The 19,145-nt window shown below is 44.8% G+C and overlaps 1 protein-coding gene across 2 annotated transcripts in view; it reads right to left on the reverse strand.

The window, feature by feature from the left end:
- Positions 1-776: 776 nt before the first annotated feature.
- Positions 777-19,145, reverse strand: part of LOC115478772 (neuroepithelial cell-transforming gene 1 protein-like) — a 47,903-nt gene continuing 29,534 nt past the window's right edge. The window contains exons 3-5 of one of the 2 annotated variants that reach the window (XM_030216371.1): positions 13,723-13,785; positions 1,747-1,808; positions 777-921 (exon numbers count right to left, since the gene is read on the reverse strand). In XM_030216371.1, coding sequence (XP_030072231.1) covers positions 918-921; positions 1,747-1,808; positions 13,723-13,785 — 129 coding nt within the window. In that variant the 3' untranslated portion in view covers positions 777-917. The remainder of the gene's footprint in view (positions 922-1,746; positions 1,809-13,722; positions 13,786-19,145) is intronic. The other variant, XM_030216372.1, reaches the window with a different exon arrangement.

A 19,145-nucleotide genomic window follows, 5' to 3' on the forward strand; every position in this document is an offset into this window, starting at 1 on the left:
GCCAAAACCAGGCGAATGCTCTTGGGCTTTTTTTTTTTTTTAAATAAAGACTACCAAACTTAAGAATGACAACTTTTTTGTGCAATCTGTGCTCAAATTAAACAAAGATAGTCAGGATGATGTAATTAGATTATAAAATTAAAGTAGAGTAATATGTACATAGTTGATTTACTATGAGGCTCATTTTCAAAGCACTTAGCCTCCCAAAGTTCCATAGAAACCTATGGAACTTAGCCTCCCAAAGTGCTTTGAAAATATGCCTCTAAGAGACCTACTTGATTGAATTTAATTCCTTCCCCACCCCCACCCCCCAGATTAAAGGAGGAAGATTTGCCACTCGATACAGATCCAAGTTTATTGTAATTACTATTTTAAACAATGAAAATAAGACAATCTGACAATTCAAATAAGATGTATTTTAATCATGTTATAAACATCTACGGTAATAAAGCACATTACTTTTCTGCAAGAAAACGCTGTTCAGATGTTCAATGGCTTTTTGTGATTTAATTTTTCTGAGCTTCAAACCTCTGTTTCACGATTAAATGAAAACAGATGAGTTGACTCTACATAGTCTAGGCCTCCACATCTAAATGTTGAAATAAATGCATGTTTTCCTAACCACTTGTTTGTCACTGTTCTAACTTCAGAGCCTGAACCTAATCTATGCTGCTGTGTGTAGGAGTCACAATGACTGTGGCTTCACCTTTACAGATTGATGTTAAAATTGTTCTACGAAACTACAATGCTTTGAAGAAGAAGAAAAAAAAAAACCCCACGAACAAGGAACATATTTATTGCTTTTAATCTTCACAATTAATATTCTCCAAACACTACATTTCATGTAGTTAAGAGCGGGTCTCTTTGATCCATCACAGTTCAATACATTTCAGATGGAATGCCATCTCCACCTCCTCTCATCTACAAATGCAATATGACAAAGGATCAGATTTTAGATTTAGCTCAGGCCTTTTCGGTACTAGTTTAAGGTGAGTTACATTACGGTACAGTAGGTATTTTCCCATCCCTGGAGCGTTCAGCGACTTGCCCAAGATCACAAGGACCAGCAGCAAGGTTCAAACCTGGCTTCCCTATTCTCAGCCTGCTGCTATAACCAGCAGGCTACACCTCCATTTCTATATTACTCACTAATGAAAGTAAGGATGAATAAGCTTGCGTTTGTTTTTTTAACCTGTTTCCTCTTACTCTTTTGTACTTCCAGCTCAACTGAAACCAGAACTGGGATCCAGTTCCACGAGATTTCATTTGCTTATAACCCTCACTCCAATCATACTTTGACTCTGATATTAGCACAAACTTGAGTAGAAAACAAACAAAAATAAAACCCCACAAAGTTTTAGAATGATTTTTCCAGGTTAATTCCCATCTTTAATATGGGTTTTTAGCACTAAAAAAAACATGCTTCAACATGTTTTAATTTTAGCACACTTCCCATGCAAATGTATGCAACAGACCAGAATTACTTCCATGTGAGAAAGCGCACTGAAGTGTTTTTTTTTTTTTTGCTTCATTTCATGCTGATTTTTTAATGCCAGCCCTAGAGAAGAAGTAACATTTTTAACTGCCTATTAATTCAATTAAATCAAAATAATAATAAAAACATCCTGAAATCTGGACTCCCTAAGTTGGTAACTTCAGTCCCAAGAAACTTGAGAAAGAGAACTTCTACCCTGGGAGCATGTAATCATGGATCCTAAATCCAGCTAAGGTAAAATTATGTCTTACCTGATAATTTTCTTTCCTTTAGCTGCAGCAGATGAATCCAGCAACTGATGGGTTGTGGCCATCTACGAGCAGGTGGAGATAGAAATTACTTAAACTGAAGTGAGTGATACTGGATGACCATCCCCTTCATCAGCCAGTATATTTCTCATCACAAAGTAGAAGTCAAGCACGAAACAAAAATCTTCCTCACAGACTGTACACCAACAACTGACGCAAGCCACACCAATCTTGTCTGTTCCTTTTTGCACTTTTTTTTTTGAACAACCTAAATAAACAGGAAAGGAACAGAACACAAACACACCAAACAGAACGTGCGACATACAAAAAAGGGAGGAACTGGTGGGATGTATCAAAGCAATTCCTAAAGAGGAAGGGAAACCATAACCCTCTGTGCTAACACAGACGCTCCAAAAGCAGCATCAGACCTAGTGGCCGTATCCACTCTATAGTGCCGAGAAAAAGACTGGAGAGATGCCCAAGTAGCTGGCCGACAGATCACATCTAGGGATAGCTGAGACATTTCCACTCACAAAGCGGTTTGCACCCTAGTGGAGTGGACTCTCAACGCCTCTGGCAGCACATGGCCATTCAAGATATAAGCAGAGGAAATCAGGTCCTTGATCCATCTGATGATAGTAGCCTTGGAAGCAGCGTCACCCCATCAAGAACCAGAAAGGAAAACGAACAGATGATCCAACCACCGAAACTCATTACACATCTGCACGTAGCGGAGAAGAATTCGAAAAGCCAAAGTGTCCGGAAATCTGTAGGATAATCCTCCTCTTGAAAAGCCGGAAGAAACAGAGGCTGATTGATATGAAATGCCGAGAGGATCTTCAGCAAAAAGTAAGGCACCGTCCGCAGGGTGATGCCAGACTCCAAAAATTGCAAAAAGGGATCTCAACATGATAGTGTCTGTAACTCTGAGACCCTCCACGCTGACGCCATAGCCACCAAAAACACCATCTTTAAGGCGAGATCTTTGTCAGAAGCCCTGCGCAAAGGCTCAAAAGGTGCTCCTTGTAATGCCCTAAGGACCAAATTCAGGTTCCAGGCTGGACAAGGCCTGTGCAGTGGAGGACGAAGATGGAGAACTCCCCTTAAGAGGTGGACAACATCTAGGTAAGCAACCAGGGACAAACCCGACACTCGGCCCAGAAACAGGTCAGAGCCGCCACCTGCACCTGAAGCGAATTATAGGCCAGTCCTTTCTGCAAACCATCCTGCAAAAAGGTCAACATCTTAAAAGGAGACCAAGCGATTTGTGAGACTTTACCATAACTGTTCCGGCATGTTGGGAATTTTCTCTCTTACACCAGGGGTTTATATTATTCTGTGATTTCTATGTTGTGACTCAGTATTTAATAAAGACTTAAAAAAAAAAAAAAAAAAAAGGAAAGACCACCAAGCGCAAGCCTCACACCATGCCACACCTGGGAATATGCCATTGAAGTAGATCGTTTTTGAGCTTGCAACAAATCAGCTATCACCGCACCCAAATAGCCCTTTTTCCTCAAACATGACCACTCAAGAGCCAGGCCGTAAGACCAAAGTGGTAAGGATCCTCTATCTGAACCGGCCCCTGGTGAAGGAGACTGGAGCTGACCAGAAGTCGGAGAGGCGGCTCTACGAAATGAACCAAGTCTGCATATCAAGGGCATCGCAGCCAATCTGAAGCCACTAGGATGTCTCGACCCCGTTACTGCCTGATGCTGTGCAGGACCCTGCCTAAAAAGGGCCATGGAGGGAAGACATAGCAGTGCTAACTCGGGCCACAGCAGGAGCAGCGCGTCCAGCCCGGCAGACCCACATTCTTTCCTTCTGCTGAAAATGACTAGCGCCTTGGCATTTGCTTGGGTCGCCATCAGGTCCATCACTGGTGTGCCCCATTTTCGGCAAATCAGGCAAAACGCCTACTTGGACAGTTCCCACTCCACTGGATCCAGGAGATGAGAACCTGGCTCGGAGTGCCACCCTGGCGATTGATGTAACCCATCGCCATCAGTGTCCGAAAAAACTCGGACCGCCCTATGTCAGAAGATCCTGAAACTCCTGTAAGGCATTCATCACCACCCGCAGCTCCAGCTGATTGAGCGGCCATGCTACCTCCAGTACAGTCCAATCCAAGTGCTCCATCAGTAATGATGGAGACAATGAGCATCCCAATTGGTCAGACTGGTATCTGTCATCACGACCACCCAATGCGGAGCTGCAAGTGGCATCCCCTTCATCAAATGGGGGTTGTGAAGCCACCAGGCCAAATTGTGTCAGGCCTGTGGGATCCACAGGAGACAGTGCCGATAGTCCTGAGACACTGGCGACCACCTGCTCAGGAACGAAAGCTGTAGAGGACACATGTGAGCCCGTGCCCACGGCACCACCTCCAGAGTGGCCACCATGGAGCCCAACATCTGCACATAGGGGGCTCAACAACCATAGGAGACTACGAATCCGAGAGTGAAGCTTGACCCACCTGTCCTCCAGAAAGAAAACTCGGCCCTGAGCTGTGCCAAAGCGGACCCCAAGATAGTCCAGGGTTTAAGACGGAATCAGGTGACTCTTGGGAAGGTTGACAACCCAACCTAAGGGCTGAACAGGCTATGACTCGGCCGGTGGCCTGGTGACTCTCCTGTAGAAAGTCAGCCCGAATCAACCAGTTGTCCAAGTAGGGATGAACTCTGCTCCTTTCCCCCCTGAGGAACTGCGAGAGGAAACCGCCAGAGCCATCTGTTTGGCTGAAGTCCGCACAAGATCATAAAGGGAATCAGCCAAATAAGCCAGTCCAGATTCTAAGTGGGATCCAACTGATCCTGAAACCCTCCGTTTGTTGCTACATGATTAACATTTCAACTATATTAGCTAATGAGGCCCAAGTACACACAGGATAATTTGACATTACTCCAAACAGGGCTTCTTTTTTAGGGATTCATAAGTATTCAAGATGCCAAGTCCTTGTTTTTAATGCATTAGTAAAGTTTAAGTTAATAAAGTTATATTGTTTGCATAAATTATTGCCCATTCCGCATTTGGTCAGCTCTCTTGAATGACTGCATTTTGCATTCTCTTCAAAAGTATTCCTTATGTTATTGGCTTTTCTGTTGAAACTCTTCAAGAGGCCCTTGTAACAAATCAGGACTTGAATTTTGATTCAGAGTTTTATGTTTGTCTACGTGAAACCTCAAGTTAAGTCCTCTGTACTGCATGTTGAGGAATGATTCATTTTGAGCAAGCCCAATGTTTACTTTTTGATGAACATATACATTATCAGTATTTGTTAGCAACCAGATTGTTGTCTCTCGAGCATTAAACAAAAGAAAAGTCAGGCATAATAATCAGAAATAAAGCTATGTTTACTTTAGTGATTCTCCAGCAGTAAAGGTTAAAACATCCCTTGAATAATATGGGTCTATAAATATAAACCTTTCAAAGAATGAAATGCAGACAAAATTTTAAAGTAGTAAATGTTTCCATCACTGACGGTCTGACAATTCTCATAATCCTTTATCTCAGGTTTCTGTTTGTCCAATTCTGCCCTAAGAATTATGGCCATGGTTTTTCTCTGAAGAAAAGGTGAATAGTCTAGTCACACTGATAGGTGACATAAGATAACGCTGATATGGAAAATGTCCCCTGGGTATATGGAAAAATTATGTTCTTAAAAGACAATTTTCTTTCCTTTAATCATACCAGCCAAGTCCAGATCAATGGGCTATGTCCATCCACCAGCAGAAGGAGACAGAGAAAAACAGTTCCAAATAATTCACCCTCTTAAGGGTATTATGCAGCCTGGAATGCTCAGTATTTCAAAAAGCCAAGCAATGGCGCCCATAACTTCTACAAGAGAAACACAAGAAAAGTAAATATGGAAACCACCCGAGCACTGGGCTTCCCAGAACTCCTGCGCCACCAAAGGAAGGTGAAGGAAACATCCTCTAGAAAATGTGCAGTAATGCAACGTACTCTCTGACCTGTGTCTCAACACCACTAGTCAGATACCTGAAGCGATGCAGAAGGCTCGATGCTGAAAATTCCCTCGCGTCTCACATGACTGGCATAGCATGGTGGTAAGAAGAAAGATAAATAATGTCTACTTGATGGAATGCCCGTGGGCATCCAGTCACACAGATGCCAGAAAGTAACCTTAGAGAATCAAAAAAAAGTGAAGTAATCACACTAGAGAGGGCGTCTGGACTGGTCTAGTATGACTAAAGGAAAGAAAGTTATCAGGGAAGAACATAAAGTTTTCCTTCCTTGTCATCTATACCAGACCAGTCCAGAACACCATTAGGGGTTGAACAAAGGAACAAAAATACCAGCAAACGTGAAGCTAAGCAGGGCCACATTAGCATGACAGCTGGATAGAGGAGAAGAGAATAAAGGAAGTTCCTGTAAAAACAGGGCACACTGCTGCCACGGTAGACAATCAACATGAGGCCACCACAAAGAAGTAAAGCAACCCATGAGAAAGCAACAGCAAAAGCACACCGATTGTGCAGAGCGGCTATATCCTGCAAAGCTGTCAGAGACCGAAAACTGAAAAATAAATACTGTCCAAACCCAAAGACTACAGACTACCTCTGCTCAGCTACAGGAACAAAGATGCCGTGCCTTGAACTCTGACTATGAGCAACCCCGTTGTAAAGCCTTGAACTACGTACAGGCCACAACAGAAGTTCCAGTGCACCATAAGCTTAGGCGCCGAGAAAGGATAAAAGTATGGTCCACATGCTGGGCAGGAACTGCACCACAATCCTGCCGTAACAGAGACAGAGAGGGCAAAGAAGTACCACCAGAGAAGAGTCCGCGCACTATGTATAAGGATGGAACCCAGCGGACATCCCCAAAATGGAACCCCGTTTTACAAGCAAACATGGAATCGAGGCCTACTTCTTAGGAAGAGACACAAAGTTCCCTTGATCAGGAAGGGTATCAGAGCTTCCATCAACTGAGAGACCGAATCAAAGCCACAGATGCAAGGATGGCAGTAGACACCACCAACATAGCCGCATCTCCACCACCACCAGCGATAAGGCGATCTAAGAACCGAGGAACGCTCCATACAGGCCAACCCGTGGTACGGCCAGAAATGGCCTCCTGATCCAACGCCAAAAACAAGCCTACGGCACAGAGCCAGAGACAAGGGAAAACTGACTCCAGAAAGGGACCTACATTCAACTCCCAGAGAGACACCACAGCAGTAATCGGGCCAAGCCGAAGTAATGCCATATGACCAGAAATGGGGCAAAGGCGATTGGCCATAGATGGAGCAATACTGCACAGGGACCGAGGTAGTAAGTCTCCACAACTAGAACACAGCTACCTACCCCCCCCCCAAAAAAAAAAAATCAGGGGTGGCTCTGCACCCCACGGCCTGAGACTGAGCCACACTCAACCACCAGGAAGAGAGCCAGGCTTCACTTGTAGAAAATTCAACTTCCAAAAAGGTAGCTATACTGCACTAGCAGGAAAAGAACTGCGCGCTGCAGTCAACGCCGACTCTGAGTGCCAACATAAATGCCAATGCTGTGCTTGCAATGGCTAGATGGGGCTGCACTCCTCAAACAAGAGGGCAGGATCAGCCTACAGCCAAAGAAGAAACTGTGCTCTATAACGAAAGAGCAAGCTGAGTTCTATCACCAATCAGGTGTGCTAAACAGGCCAATGGAGAGGGCGCAGCTCTCTACATCCAAAGAAAGAGTCACGAGCAACATCCAGCCATGGAACGATGTTCCCCAGTCAGCAAGGAAACAGTACTCGACATGCAATGCTGTAGAGAAGTTACCCATCTAATGACGGAACGATGTCTAGCAGACAATGGTGCTCAACATAGAGCAAAGAAGTGATGCCGTACATCCTGATCTAGAGAAATGGGGGCTACCCCAAAGGAGCGACACTACTTCCAGGGAAAGAGTAAAGCTCCACGTCGCACTAGAGAAAGAAGCACAGCCAGCATCAGAACAATGTCCTGCTCTACCCTTGGAGCTGCTGACCAGAAATGGAGTACTCAACTTCTTCCAGAGAAAGGAGACTGCTTCTATAGACAGGCTGATGCAAGATAGGCAGCCACAAGCAGGAATGGGCCACACTAAAATTATAGAGAGAAAGATGCGTCTGTAAGCTGGAGGCATACAGCCCCGTTAACACTATGCCGAACTGGAGAGTAAGGAAAAGGGGTGCTTTATTGAGATGAGAGGGAACTGCAAATAGGTTGTCAAAGATGAACCCCGTCACCCTCCCAAAGGAGAAGCGGGGGTGAAGAGGTGCTTTCCCAAAAGAAAAAAAGCCGCGTTCCAACAAAACCAGCTAAGCTGACACCCACACAGAGAACAAAAGATGAGCTCCCCACAAGGAGAAGATGTGGGTCACCCACTGAAATGGAGGAGAGCAGACCCCGCAGGGTTGGGGAAGCACCTATCCGCAGAGACTAAGGTGCAGGCCAGAGAGGAAAAAAAACAAAAACCTCTAATGGAGACTAAGACAGACTCACCCAAGTCATGCTGCATCCCCAAGAAAACGGAGGGAGTACTACCCTACAGAGAGGGTGCTGCTGGAAAAAAAAAAAAAAGAAATGGCAGATGGTGAGCCGCACCCACCAGAACGAACGAACCGCAATCCGCGGTGAAGGGAAGCAGCATTAACACTGCCGAGAAGCTGCTGTGAACAAATCCACCCTCCAAAAAAAGAGCAGCACATCATCTGGAGAAAGTAGCAGCCTCGGAAACACAGCAAAGGTAGTGACCTAACAAGAGCCACACTGCATACTGGCAACGAGACGCTCTGAGCCGCCAGGACCTGAGACAAGGCCCAAAGAACACTGGAGCCGTCCACAAAGAAAAAGAAAGACCAGCCAAGGAATCCAGGCCATGAAAATGTGATCAAGAGTCCCGAGGAATGTGGCAAGAAACACACTAAGCAAATGAACTGGGGGGGGGGGGGGGGGGGGGCACTCAAAAGCCAGAGCTCCACAGAGAGCCAAGGCATTTCCATGCACTTCTGAAGGCCAGCATCTGAGCAGAAACTTCAGCATGTGCGCAACCAAAACAATTACCCCCGTCAGAGATGAGGCGGTGAGAAGTGTCGCCTTAGCAGAAACCCCAGTACCAGACGCTCACCGCCCTGCCTGACAGAAGAGCACTGCGCACTGCTCCCGCTAGAACGCCAAAGGCAAGTGGCCCACGGAAACCCCGACAGGAAAGAGTTCCGACGGTGGAAAATATTGACCGAAGAAAAATGCCAACCCCCCCCCCCCCCCCCCCGAAATAAAAAAAGAAAGGAAGCACCACAAAGAGACAAAGTGTCTCTCTGCCATAAGGAGAAAGAAAACGCTCCTGTCGGTAAAAGGAACCAGCCGGCAAAACTTTTCACTCAAAGAGCCCACCATAAAATACAAGGGAAGGAAAAACCGTCGCCATGAAGAACCAGAAAACATTGAAAATTGCGTAAGCAAGGAAAGGGAAAAGAAAATGGGGAAAAAGCCCCTCATCTCCCCTTACGCTCCTACCCGTAACCTCCGCTCACAGGACAAATCCCTCCTCTCAGTACCCTTTCTCCACCACTGCCAACTCCAGACTCCGCCCTTTCTGCCTCGCCTCACCCTATGCGTGGAATAAACTCCCTGAGCCCATACGCCAAGCCCCCTCGCTGCCCATCTTCAAATCCTTACTCAAAGCCCACCTCTTCAATGTCGCCTTCGGCACATAACCATTATACCTCCATTCAGGATATCAAGACTGCCCCAACTTTACATTTCGTCCTTTAGATTGTAAGCTCCTTTGAGCAGGGACTGTCCCTCTTTGTTAAACTGTACAGCGCTGCGTAACCCTAGTAGCGCTTTAGAAATGTTAAGTAGTAGTAGTAGTATTACATATAGCAGTGATTTAACCAGAGCTGAGATTGTGATGTCATAATGCCTCATTCCACCAATGCCTAAGAGCCAACCTCATCAGTGATGTCACAATGGCTTGATTGTCCTATATTTGTCTCACTCTTATCTATTAGATTGTAAGCTCTTTGAGCAGGGACTATCCTTCTTTGTTAAACTGTACAGCGCTGCGTAACCCTAGTAGCGCTTTAGAAATGTTAAATAGTAGCAGTAGTAGGTGAGGGTTTTTTTTTATTTTTTTTTAGACGTCTATAAACTTTGTGTCCCAGGAAAAAAAAACTAATAAAGCATCCTCTCAGGAATAGAAACAAAAAAGGATAGCTTACCTTAGAGGCAGAAGGAACCAAGCCAAACCTGTTCAAATTGAAGGACACGAGCCCCACAGGGTAGTTAAAGGTGCTTCATGACACCATTAACCATTGCTGTGCCAGAAAGGCCACCAGGCAAGGTAGAGAGGAGGGAAGGGAACCAGAAGTACTGGGTATCCCCTAGCTGGTAGATGAGGGACCCAAGGTCACCGAGTGTCATCACAAACTGCCCAAGTCTGGGCTATCAGAACACCCTTGGCTCCATTGTTCTCCTGAACAAAGCTGGGACAGGAGCTAACATCCAGTCACCATGAGAAGCTGCATGATCCGTCCACCATCCGCTAGGAGACTGAGAAAATATTGAACATTCCAGGCTGCATGATACCTTTAAGAGGGCGAGCTACTTGGAACTATTTTCTTTGTCGCCTTCCGCTGGGAGATGGACATAACCCATTGGTCTGGACTAGTCTGGTCTAGATGACAACGAAGCAACATTTGCAGTGTCCCTCAAACAGGCCCCACTTTGGGGGGTTTCTACCAAGAGCAACTATTCTTGCTGTCAGCATTCCAACGTGCTTTTCTTGCTGCATCACTTCAGAGCATTTTATTAGTTTCCCGATCCACTACCGTATACAATTCAAGCTTCTCCTATTGACCTTCAAGTGCACTCAATCTGCAGCCCCCCCATTACCTCTCTACCCTCCTCTCCCCGTATGTTCCCACCCGTAACCTCCGCTCTCAGGACAAATCACTCCTATCTGTACCCTTCTCCACCACCGCTAACTCCAGACTCCGCCCCTTCTGCCTCGCCTCACCTTATGCCTGGAACAGACTTCCTGAGCCCATACGCCGTGCGCCCTCCCTGCCCATTTTCAAGTCCTTACTCATGGCCCATCTCTTCTCCCTTGCTTTTGGCGCCTAACCACCTTCCCCATTCCAGATACCTACACTGACTACATAGCTTATTACCTTTAGATTGTAAGCTCTCTTGAGCAGGGACTGTCCTTCCCCTTGTCTAAACTTGTACAGCGCTGCGTAACCCTGGCAGCGCTATAGAAATGCTAAGTAGTAGTAGTAGGCACTGTGTGCCTAAGCATTATTTCTCTTCAGTTTTGTTTTGTTTTTCTATTGTGACTAGATGTCAGGAAGTCATTTTGCTATGGTCTTTGACAGACTTTCCCATCCAGGAACATCTCTTTCCCACCCAAATCAGCTGCACCACACACAGTCCTCATATATCCCCCTCCCCAATACATTCATTTAGTGGCCAAACACCCTACCCCACCATCCAGAGGCAGCTGGGGCACATACGACTCCACACATATTGGGTCTAAGCTGCAAAGTACAACGTAGCACAATGTACTACTGCTAGCTCAATTAGCATCAAATGCAACAGGAAATGGGCATTGGGAGGAGAGGAATCTGGATGGACCTGATACCATTCCTAATTCACTGCTACCGGCTTTCAACCTCCTATTTCTGTAACACACATGGAGGCTAGTGTCTCTTTTTTTGCTATTAACATTTGACTAAGTACTCCTATTTTCCAAAATTATTTGTTTCCTCACGAATCCTATACGAGCACGCAGCTCTGGAACGCGCTGCCACGTAACCTGAAAACGGTCTATGAATTGACCAATTTCCGCAAACTATTGAAAACCTATCTCTTTGACAAGATATATCACAAAGATCAACATGTGTAACTGTATAATCTTTAAAACTTCCAGAACTGTCTTATAATGTCTTTCTGCTTTAACCCAAAACAGACTAAAAACAAGGGAGTTAGAGCGCCAGAAAAGTTTAATAGGACCCTACACGGTCCGTGTTTCGGCCAGCAGGCCTTCCTCAGGGGTCCTGAGTCTGACGTTTATAGGTATTCCTCCAAGATATTCGTGAGTCAAAACTGAAAAAGCTAAAAAACTGTCCAAGATCATTCTGTGGTCTCGTAGGGCACTAATGACCTGAGTGATCTGCAAGCACGGAATGATCTTGGACAGTTTTTTTAGCTTTTTCAGTTTTGTCTCACGAATATCTTGGAGGAATACCTATAAACGTCAGACTCAGGACCCCTGAGGAAGGCCTGCTGGCCGAAACATGGACCGTGTAGGGTCCTATTAAACTTTTCTGGCGCTCTAACTCCCTTGTTTTTGGTCTGTTTTGGGTTGTCTTCCGCCTTTTTTGTGTTTTGTTCTGTCCTTACGGGAGATTTGGACTTCCTTTTTTTGTATGCTTGTTTCTGCTTTAACACCATCATGTATTTCACCACCATGTAACACAAAACACTCTGTAAACCAAATGTATATTCACTTCTATTTCCAGTATCCATGATGAATTGTAAGTCACATTGAGCCTGCAAATAGGAGGGAAAATGTGGGATACAAATACAATAAATAAATAAATATTTGGTATTGTCTGACAGATTTCTGAACTTTTCTGCTAAATGGCTCTAAAAGGAATCTTGGTAGTGTATTGTTTTACAACATCTTAAAAATTAAACAAGATTACTATCAATTGCATTTTATCACAATCTTTTCCGTTTTTAGATTTCTACTGCATGATCCTTCTCGTCTTTTTTTTTTTTTGTTACATTTGTACCCCGCACTTTCCCACTCATGGCAGGCTCAATGCGGCTTACATAGGGCAATGGAGGGTTAAGTGACTTGCCCAGAGTCACAAGGAGCTGCCTGTGCCTGAAGTGGGAATCGAACTCAGTTCCTCAGTTCCCCAGGACCAAAGTCCACCACCAGGCCACTCCTCCACTCTCATCTGCAGTTTCCTAATTTTTCGAAACCCACAATCTAAGAGTCCTTTTCATTTTCTAACATAATTGTCTTAATTCAGTTTAATGCAGCGGTTCCCAACTAATCAGGGTTTCAGGATGTGCATGAGAGAGACTGGCACACATAGAGGCAGTGCATCCAAATCCCTCCTGCATATTCATCGCGATCCTGAAAACATGACTGCCTGTGTCAAAGCCTGGATTAAGAACACTGGTTTAATGTTTGTCTGACCTTCTTGTTGCAATACACAGTTTTAATACAGACGTTCAAATATTTGAAAGGTATTAATCTGCAAACGAACCTTTTCCGGAGATGGGAAGGCGGCAGAACTAGAGGGCATGAAATGAGATTGAAGGGGGGCAGACTCAAGAAAATGTCAGGAAGTATTTTTTCACGGAGAGAGAGTGGTGGATGCTTGGAATGCCCTCCCGCGGGAGGTGGTGGAGAGGAAAACGGTAACGGAATTCAAACATGCGTGGGATAAACATAAAGAAATCCTGTTCCGAGGGAATGGATCCTCAGAAGCTTAGCCGAGATTGGGTGGCAGAGCCGGTGGTGGGAGACGGGGCTGGTGGTTGGGAGGCGGGGATAGTGCTGGGCAGACTTATACGGTCTGTGCCAGAGCCGGTGGTGGGAGGCGGGGCTAGTGGTTGGGAGGCGGGGCTAGTGCTGGGCAGACTTGTACGGTCTGTGCCCTGAAAATGGCAGATACAAATCAAGGTCAGGTATACACAAAAAGTAGCACATATGAGTTTATCTTGTTGAACAGACTGGATGGACCATGCAGGTCTTTTTCTGTCGTCATCTACTATGTATGTTACTATCGAGCTCATTTTCAAAGCACTTAGCCTCCCAAAGTTCCACAGAAACCTATGGAACTTAGCCTCCCAAAGGGCTTTGAAAATATGCGTATATGTAATATAATATCAAGATTCCGCTTTAAAAGTATAACAAACACAACTCATGGATTAATCCTATATAAACACACCAACAATTTTTAACTTACCTTAATTTCAAGGCTGCAAACACTAAGAGCATCGTCGTCATCCTTCTCTCTCTGTTTTCTTTTCTAATAAGAATAGAAATAAGGAATATATTAAAACATAGGAGGCAATTTTCAAAATTACGCAAAGAGAGGTTATTTGGTGCTGGGTGTGCTCTGTATGGGGGGTGGGGGAGAAGTGTTATTTCTAACAAAAGTTTTCAAGGATATGAAATGATCTCGTTAAAGTATTTTAACACAAGTTTTTAAAAATTGTGGAAAAAGTTTCCACAGATATTTGCACTTGCTTTTCAGGATAGAATATCTGCAGAAAAACCAAAACTAGATGTGACAATGTCTCCCTGACTTTTACTTGTTTATGAATGTGGAAAAGTAAGCTGGCTCATGACAAGGTTGCTTGTCCATCATTATTTTTATTTTTTTAGATTTTGCTCACACCTTTTTCAGTAGTAGCTCAAGGTGAGTTACGTTCAGGTACTCTGGATATTTCTCTGTCCCAGGAGGGCTCACAATCTAAGTTTGTACCTGAGGCAATGGAGGGTTAAGTGACTTGCCCAAGATCACAAGGAGCAGCAGTGGGATTTGAACCGGCCACCTCTGGATTGCAAGACTGGTGTTCTAACCACTAGGCCACTCCTCCACTAGCAACATTCCATGTAGAAGCAGCAACGCGGCCGTGCAGGCTTCTGTTTCTGTGCAGGACGTCAGACTCACAGAAACAGAAGCCTGCGCGGCCGCGTTGCTGATCTGCAAGGGCAGGCTTCTACATGGAATGTTGCTAGTGGAATAGCAACATTAACATTCCATGTAGAATCTCAAATATTTATTTGGATTTTGCTCACACCTTTTTCAGCAGTAGCTCAAGGTGAGTTACGTTCAGATACTCTGGATATTTCTCTGTCCCAGGAGGGCTCACAATCTAAGTTTGTACCTGAGGCAATGGAGGGTTAAGTGACTTGCCCGAGATCACAAGGAGCAGCAGTGGGATTTGAACCGGCCACCTCTGGATTGCAAGACCGGTGCTCTAACCACTAGGCCACTCCTCCACCAGGTACCTTCACCAGGGAAAAGGGTGGGCAATTTCAAGGAAGACTATTTATCTGGGTAAACAACTTTTGAAAATTTCCCCTCCCCCAAACAAAGAAAAGCCCCAAGAGAATTCCAAAGAAACAAAGGTGTTTTGACAGAAAAAAATAAAAGATCTATCACAGAGTGTGAGGTTAAGGACCCATGAACTGGAAGTCTTTTCCAGCCACAGATTCTTATGGGTTTTAATTCATAGCGGGGGCATGACATGAGGGCAGGGGTGCTTTCTGAGCTCTGAAAGAACCACTCTGCCCCAGCACTATCAGAAGACATCACCCATTTGGGAGGCCGATCCATCTTGCTAGTAAAAAAACAACAAAACGCAAAACAACAACAAAAAAAGGCCTTCTGTAACTGTCTGTTTGTTCAAACATTTTTATGTAGTGTAGGAAGGCAAACAAGCATTTCGAAAATACTGCCGTCCATACATGGAATTTTATGGATAAGCTCCAAGGTGAAAAATGTATTCATACCTGTTATTTCCATTCCTTGAATTTTGCTACATCAGTCCAGATGAATAAGTTCTATCCCCCTACCAGCAAATGAAGGTACAGAATGCAGTCTGGAAAATGTCAGTATGCCACTGCCAGGCGCAGCTCAATGTACCAAATAAACTTACAAATTTAAACCTCTTTAGGAAACTACAGCAGAAGGCATTAACCGCCCCTCCCTAATGAAACTATTTATAACAGTAGTCTCAAAGTGAAAACCACTTTGAAGGCAGGTCTGGACTGGACTAACAGGATTCAAGGAAATTAATAGCTACGAATAAGTTTTACAATCCTTTTCATCCTGCTAGATCAGTCCAGATGAACAGGATGTTCCACAAGCAGTACACTACGGGGCAGGGGAAGATAAGGTCCCCTGAATCACAGTTCTGCCAAAGGATGCTTCACCCCCAGCAAGAGTGTCAATCCTGTAAATGCTTTACAAAGGAATGAAGGGGGCGACTAAATGGCTGCCCTACAAATGTTTTCTGGGGCGACTGCCAGGGTCTTAGCCTAGGCCAGCGATGGCGAACCTTTCAGAGACTGAGTGCCCAAACAGCAACCCAAAATCTAATTATTTATTGCACAGTGCCAACAGGACAATTTAACCTCCCTCCCAGTTCTAGGGTCCCCCCTACCTCCAAATTTTAAAAGTCATCTATTTTACCTCGTCAGGGTTAGGGCGGCAGCAGCGGTAAAAAGCATGCAGGCTCGACTCGGTGCTTAGTTCAGTTTTCAGTTTTCCCTTCTCTCTCAGCTCTGGTCCCGCCCTCATTTCCTGTTTCCGCAAGGGCGGGACCAGAGCTGAGAGAAAGAGAAGGGAAAACTGAGTGGAGGAGTGGCCTAGTGGTTAGGGTGGTGGACTTTGGTCCTGGCGAACTGAGGAACTGAGTTCGATTCCCAGCACAGGCAGCTCCTTGTGACTCTGGGCAAGTCACTTAACCCTCCATTGCCTGCCACATTGAGCCTGCCATGAGTGGGAAAGCGCGGGGTACAAATGTAACAAAAATTAAATTAAATTAAACTAAGCACCGAGCCGAGCCTGCATGCTGCCGTCCTAACCCCGACAAGGTAAAATAGATGACTTTTAAAATTCGGAGGGAGGGGGCATGGAACTCAAAGGGAGGAGGGAACGAACTTCCGGTGGGTCTCTCCTCTGCTCCGACACAGCAGTTCATAGCGGCAGTATGACTCTGGCTGAGGCGACGGTGCGCGTGCCAACAGAGAGGGCTCTGCATGCCCTCTCTGGCACGCGTGCCATAGGTTCGCCATCACTGGCCTAGGCGGTTGCCCGTGCCTATTGTAGAGTAGGCCCAAAGTCCTAGAGGCACAGCTTAGCTTTTGACCAAAGAACGGAAGCCACCTCAATGGCTGCCTTAATCCACCGTGCTATGGAAAACTCTGAAGCCACTTCCTTTCTGCGTGGGACCTGAAACAAAACAAAGAGCCTATTTGACGTCTGGAAGGAATTTGTCACTTCTAGGTAATGCAAAAAAAAAAAAAAAAAACCACTCTGCTAACATTCAACTTATGGAGCTTTCAGGAAGATTGATGATCCCCCTGATGTGAGGGTTGGGAAATACTGATTCACTTGAAATGGAAAAACCACTTTTGGCACGAATGATGGAACTGTACCGAGGGAGACCGACTCACCTGCAAAACATAAGTAGGGTCTCTGCAGGAAAGGGCCTACAACTCAAACCTACCTAGCTGAGCAAATAGCCAACAGGAATAAAGTCTATAATAAAAGATCCTTTAGGATGGCTCACTTCAAAGACTCAAAAAGACAGCCCTGCTAGGGCGCAGAGTACAAAATTAAGGTCCCATTATAGCAATATTACCTGGAGAGAAGGCCAAATATGCTTTATGTGCCCTGAAAGAACTACACAACATGGTGAGCTGCCAGAGATATACCCTGTACCTTGCCCCAGAAATAAGAGTGCCATAACCTGGACATCCAGGGAATTGAAAGCCAAACCATGCTCCAATCCCTTTTTCAGAAATTCCAGTACAGAGACTAATTCTTCTCACCAAGGGGAAAGGTTGCAGTCTACATACCTGCCTTTAAACATAGTAATCACCAAGAAAGGGTAGTCCTCATTTCTCAGCCAGCACCTCTCAAGGGCCAAGCTATAAGCCAAAAGGGATCTGGGCCCCAAGTACTGACAAGGCCCCATCCCCATGAAGAAGTGGAGGACCCACCAAGAGGCAAACTAAATCCACTTACTAGGGCCAAAGTGACCAGTCTGGAGCTATGAGAATCCTGAAAAACAGCTGCTTGGCCACTCTCCAGAGTACGCTGGCAATGAGGAGCCAAGGTGAAAGCATGTAAAGAGATTCCCGTTGCAGCCAAGGCTGAACAACAGCATCAAACACCGGCCAAGCTGTCAAACCTTTTCCAAATGGGGGGTGGGGGAAGACATTTTTAAATATTTTGTTATGATGCCATCAAAAGACCAAAAGACTCTGTTCCCAGTCACTGGATCCAAAATATTCTGGCTGAGAAATTCTGCTTGTGCATTGGCTGTCTCTGCGATGTACTGCTCCCAGCAAGTGCACAAGATGCTGCTCCACTCGGTTGGCTTCTAGAACTACTTCCAATGTTCCAGGCTCCCTCTTGCCTTTTTTATTTTTTATTATTTTATTTTTTTTATTATTATTTATTTTTTATTATTTAATTTATTTATTTATAATTTCACATAATTACAAGATACACTTGTTAAAGAAAACTCGGAAATAAGATATCAAACAAAAGGAATTACAATAATATTTCTCATATCAATAGAAACAATATTTTCCTATCTTAGACCACCAACACTTTAGGGGGGGAGTCAAAGAAATTGAGGAGAACAAAAACAAATTATTTATCTTATTTAGGCAATAGGACCTAGACCGCCCCACAGGTAGTCAATACTTCATTATTTCCCTTAGTCCAAGAGGTCATTTGACAATCTTCTTTGATCCAACAAAGCTTTTCAATTGTTCAGGTTCATAGAAAATGTACTTATTATCCAAGTATTTGATTAGACATTTACATGGATAGGCTAGCAAAAAGCTAGCTCCCAAAGCTTTCACTTCATCTCTCAATAGTAGAAACTCTCTTCTTTTTTCCTGAGTAAGTCTAGTGACATCTGGGTAGATCCACAAACGAGATACCAAAAAAGTTTTTTGAGCATTTTTGAAGTATAATTTCATAATTGAATTGAGGTCTTGCTCAAAGACCAGAGAAACTAGCAGAGTTGAACGAGTATAAATTTCAGGCAGTGAGTTTTCAAGAAAAGCTGTTAAATTTTGTAATCCATCCTCTTGCATTCCCTGCACTTCTGATTTTCTCCTTTGTTCCTCCATTTTCTTCTGTGGAGTTGGAAGGTAATATATTTTATTTATAGGAGGAATCATCTCGGGGGAACAATTGAGAACCTCAGTAAGATATTTCTTAAATAATTCTAAACCACTCAGTTCAACCATTTTTGGGAAATTTAATACTCTCAGGTTAAGTCTTGTGATAAGGAAGAGGCTATCCTACCCTGGTTAGGCCCCTAGAGGGCGCTGTACCCCTAAAATGTCCAGGGAGAAGGGCTGGGTGAGTCTCTAAAGGGAGCCAGTAAGGGGAGGTATAGCTGGAGGTCGCTAGGACCGGGGAGAGTCCTGGAGGTGGAAACAGGTGCAGCAGGTTATGGGCTGGGTCCTGTTTGGCCATTAACTACTTAATACCTCACCTGGGTGTGAGGAGGAGAAAGGAGAGCTAGCAGCTGAAGAAGGGAGCTGGTAGCTGGAGCTGGGAGCTGGAGCTGGAGATCCCCATGTGAAGTACTGGCTGAGCCCTTTAGGCTGGTGGTGAACTGTGTGCAA

This window comes from Microcaecilia unicolor, chromosome 10 (genome assembly GCF_901765095.1).
Source record: "Microcaecilia unicolor chromosome 10, aMicUni1.1, whole genome shotgun sequence".
Taxonomy (NCBI): Eukaryota; Metazoa; Chordata; class Amphibia; order Gymnophiona; family Siphonopidae; genus Microcaecilia; species Microcaecilia unicolor.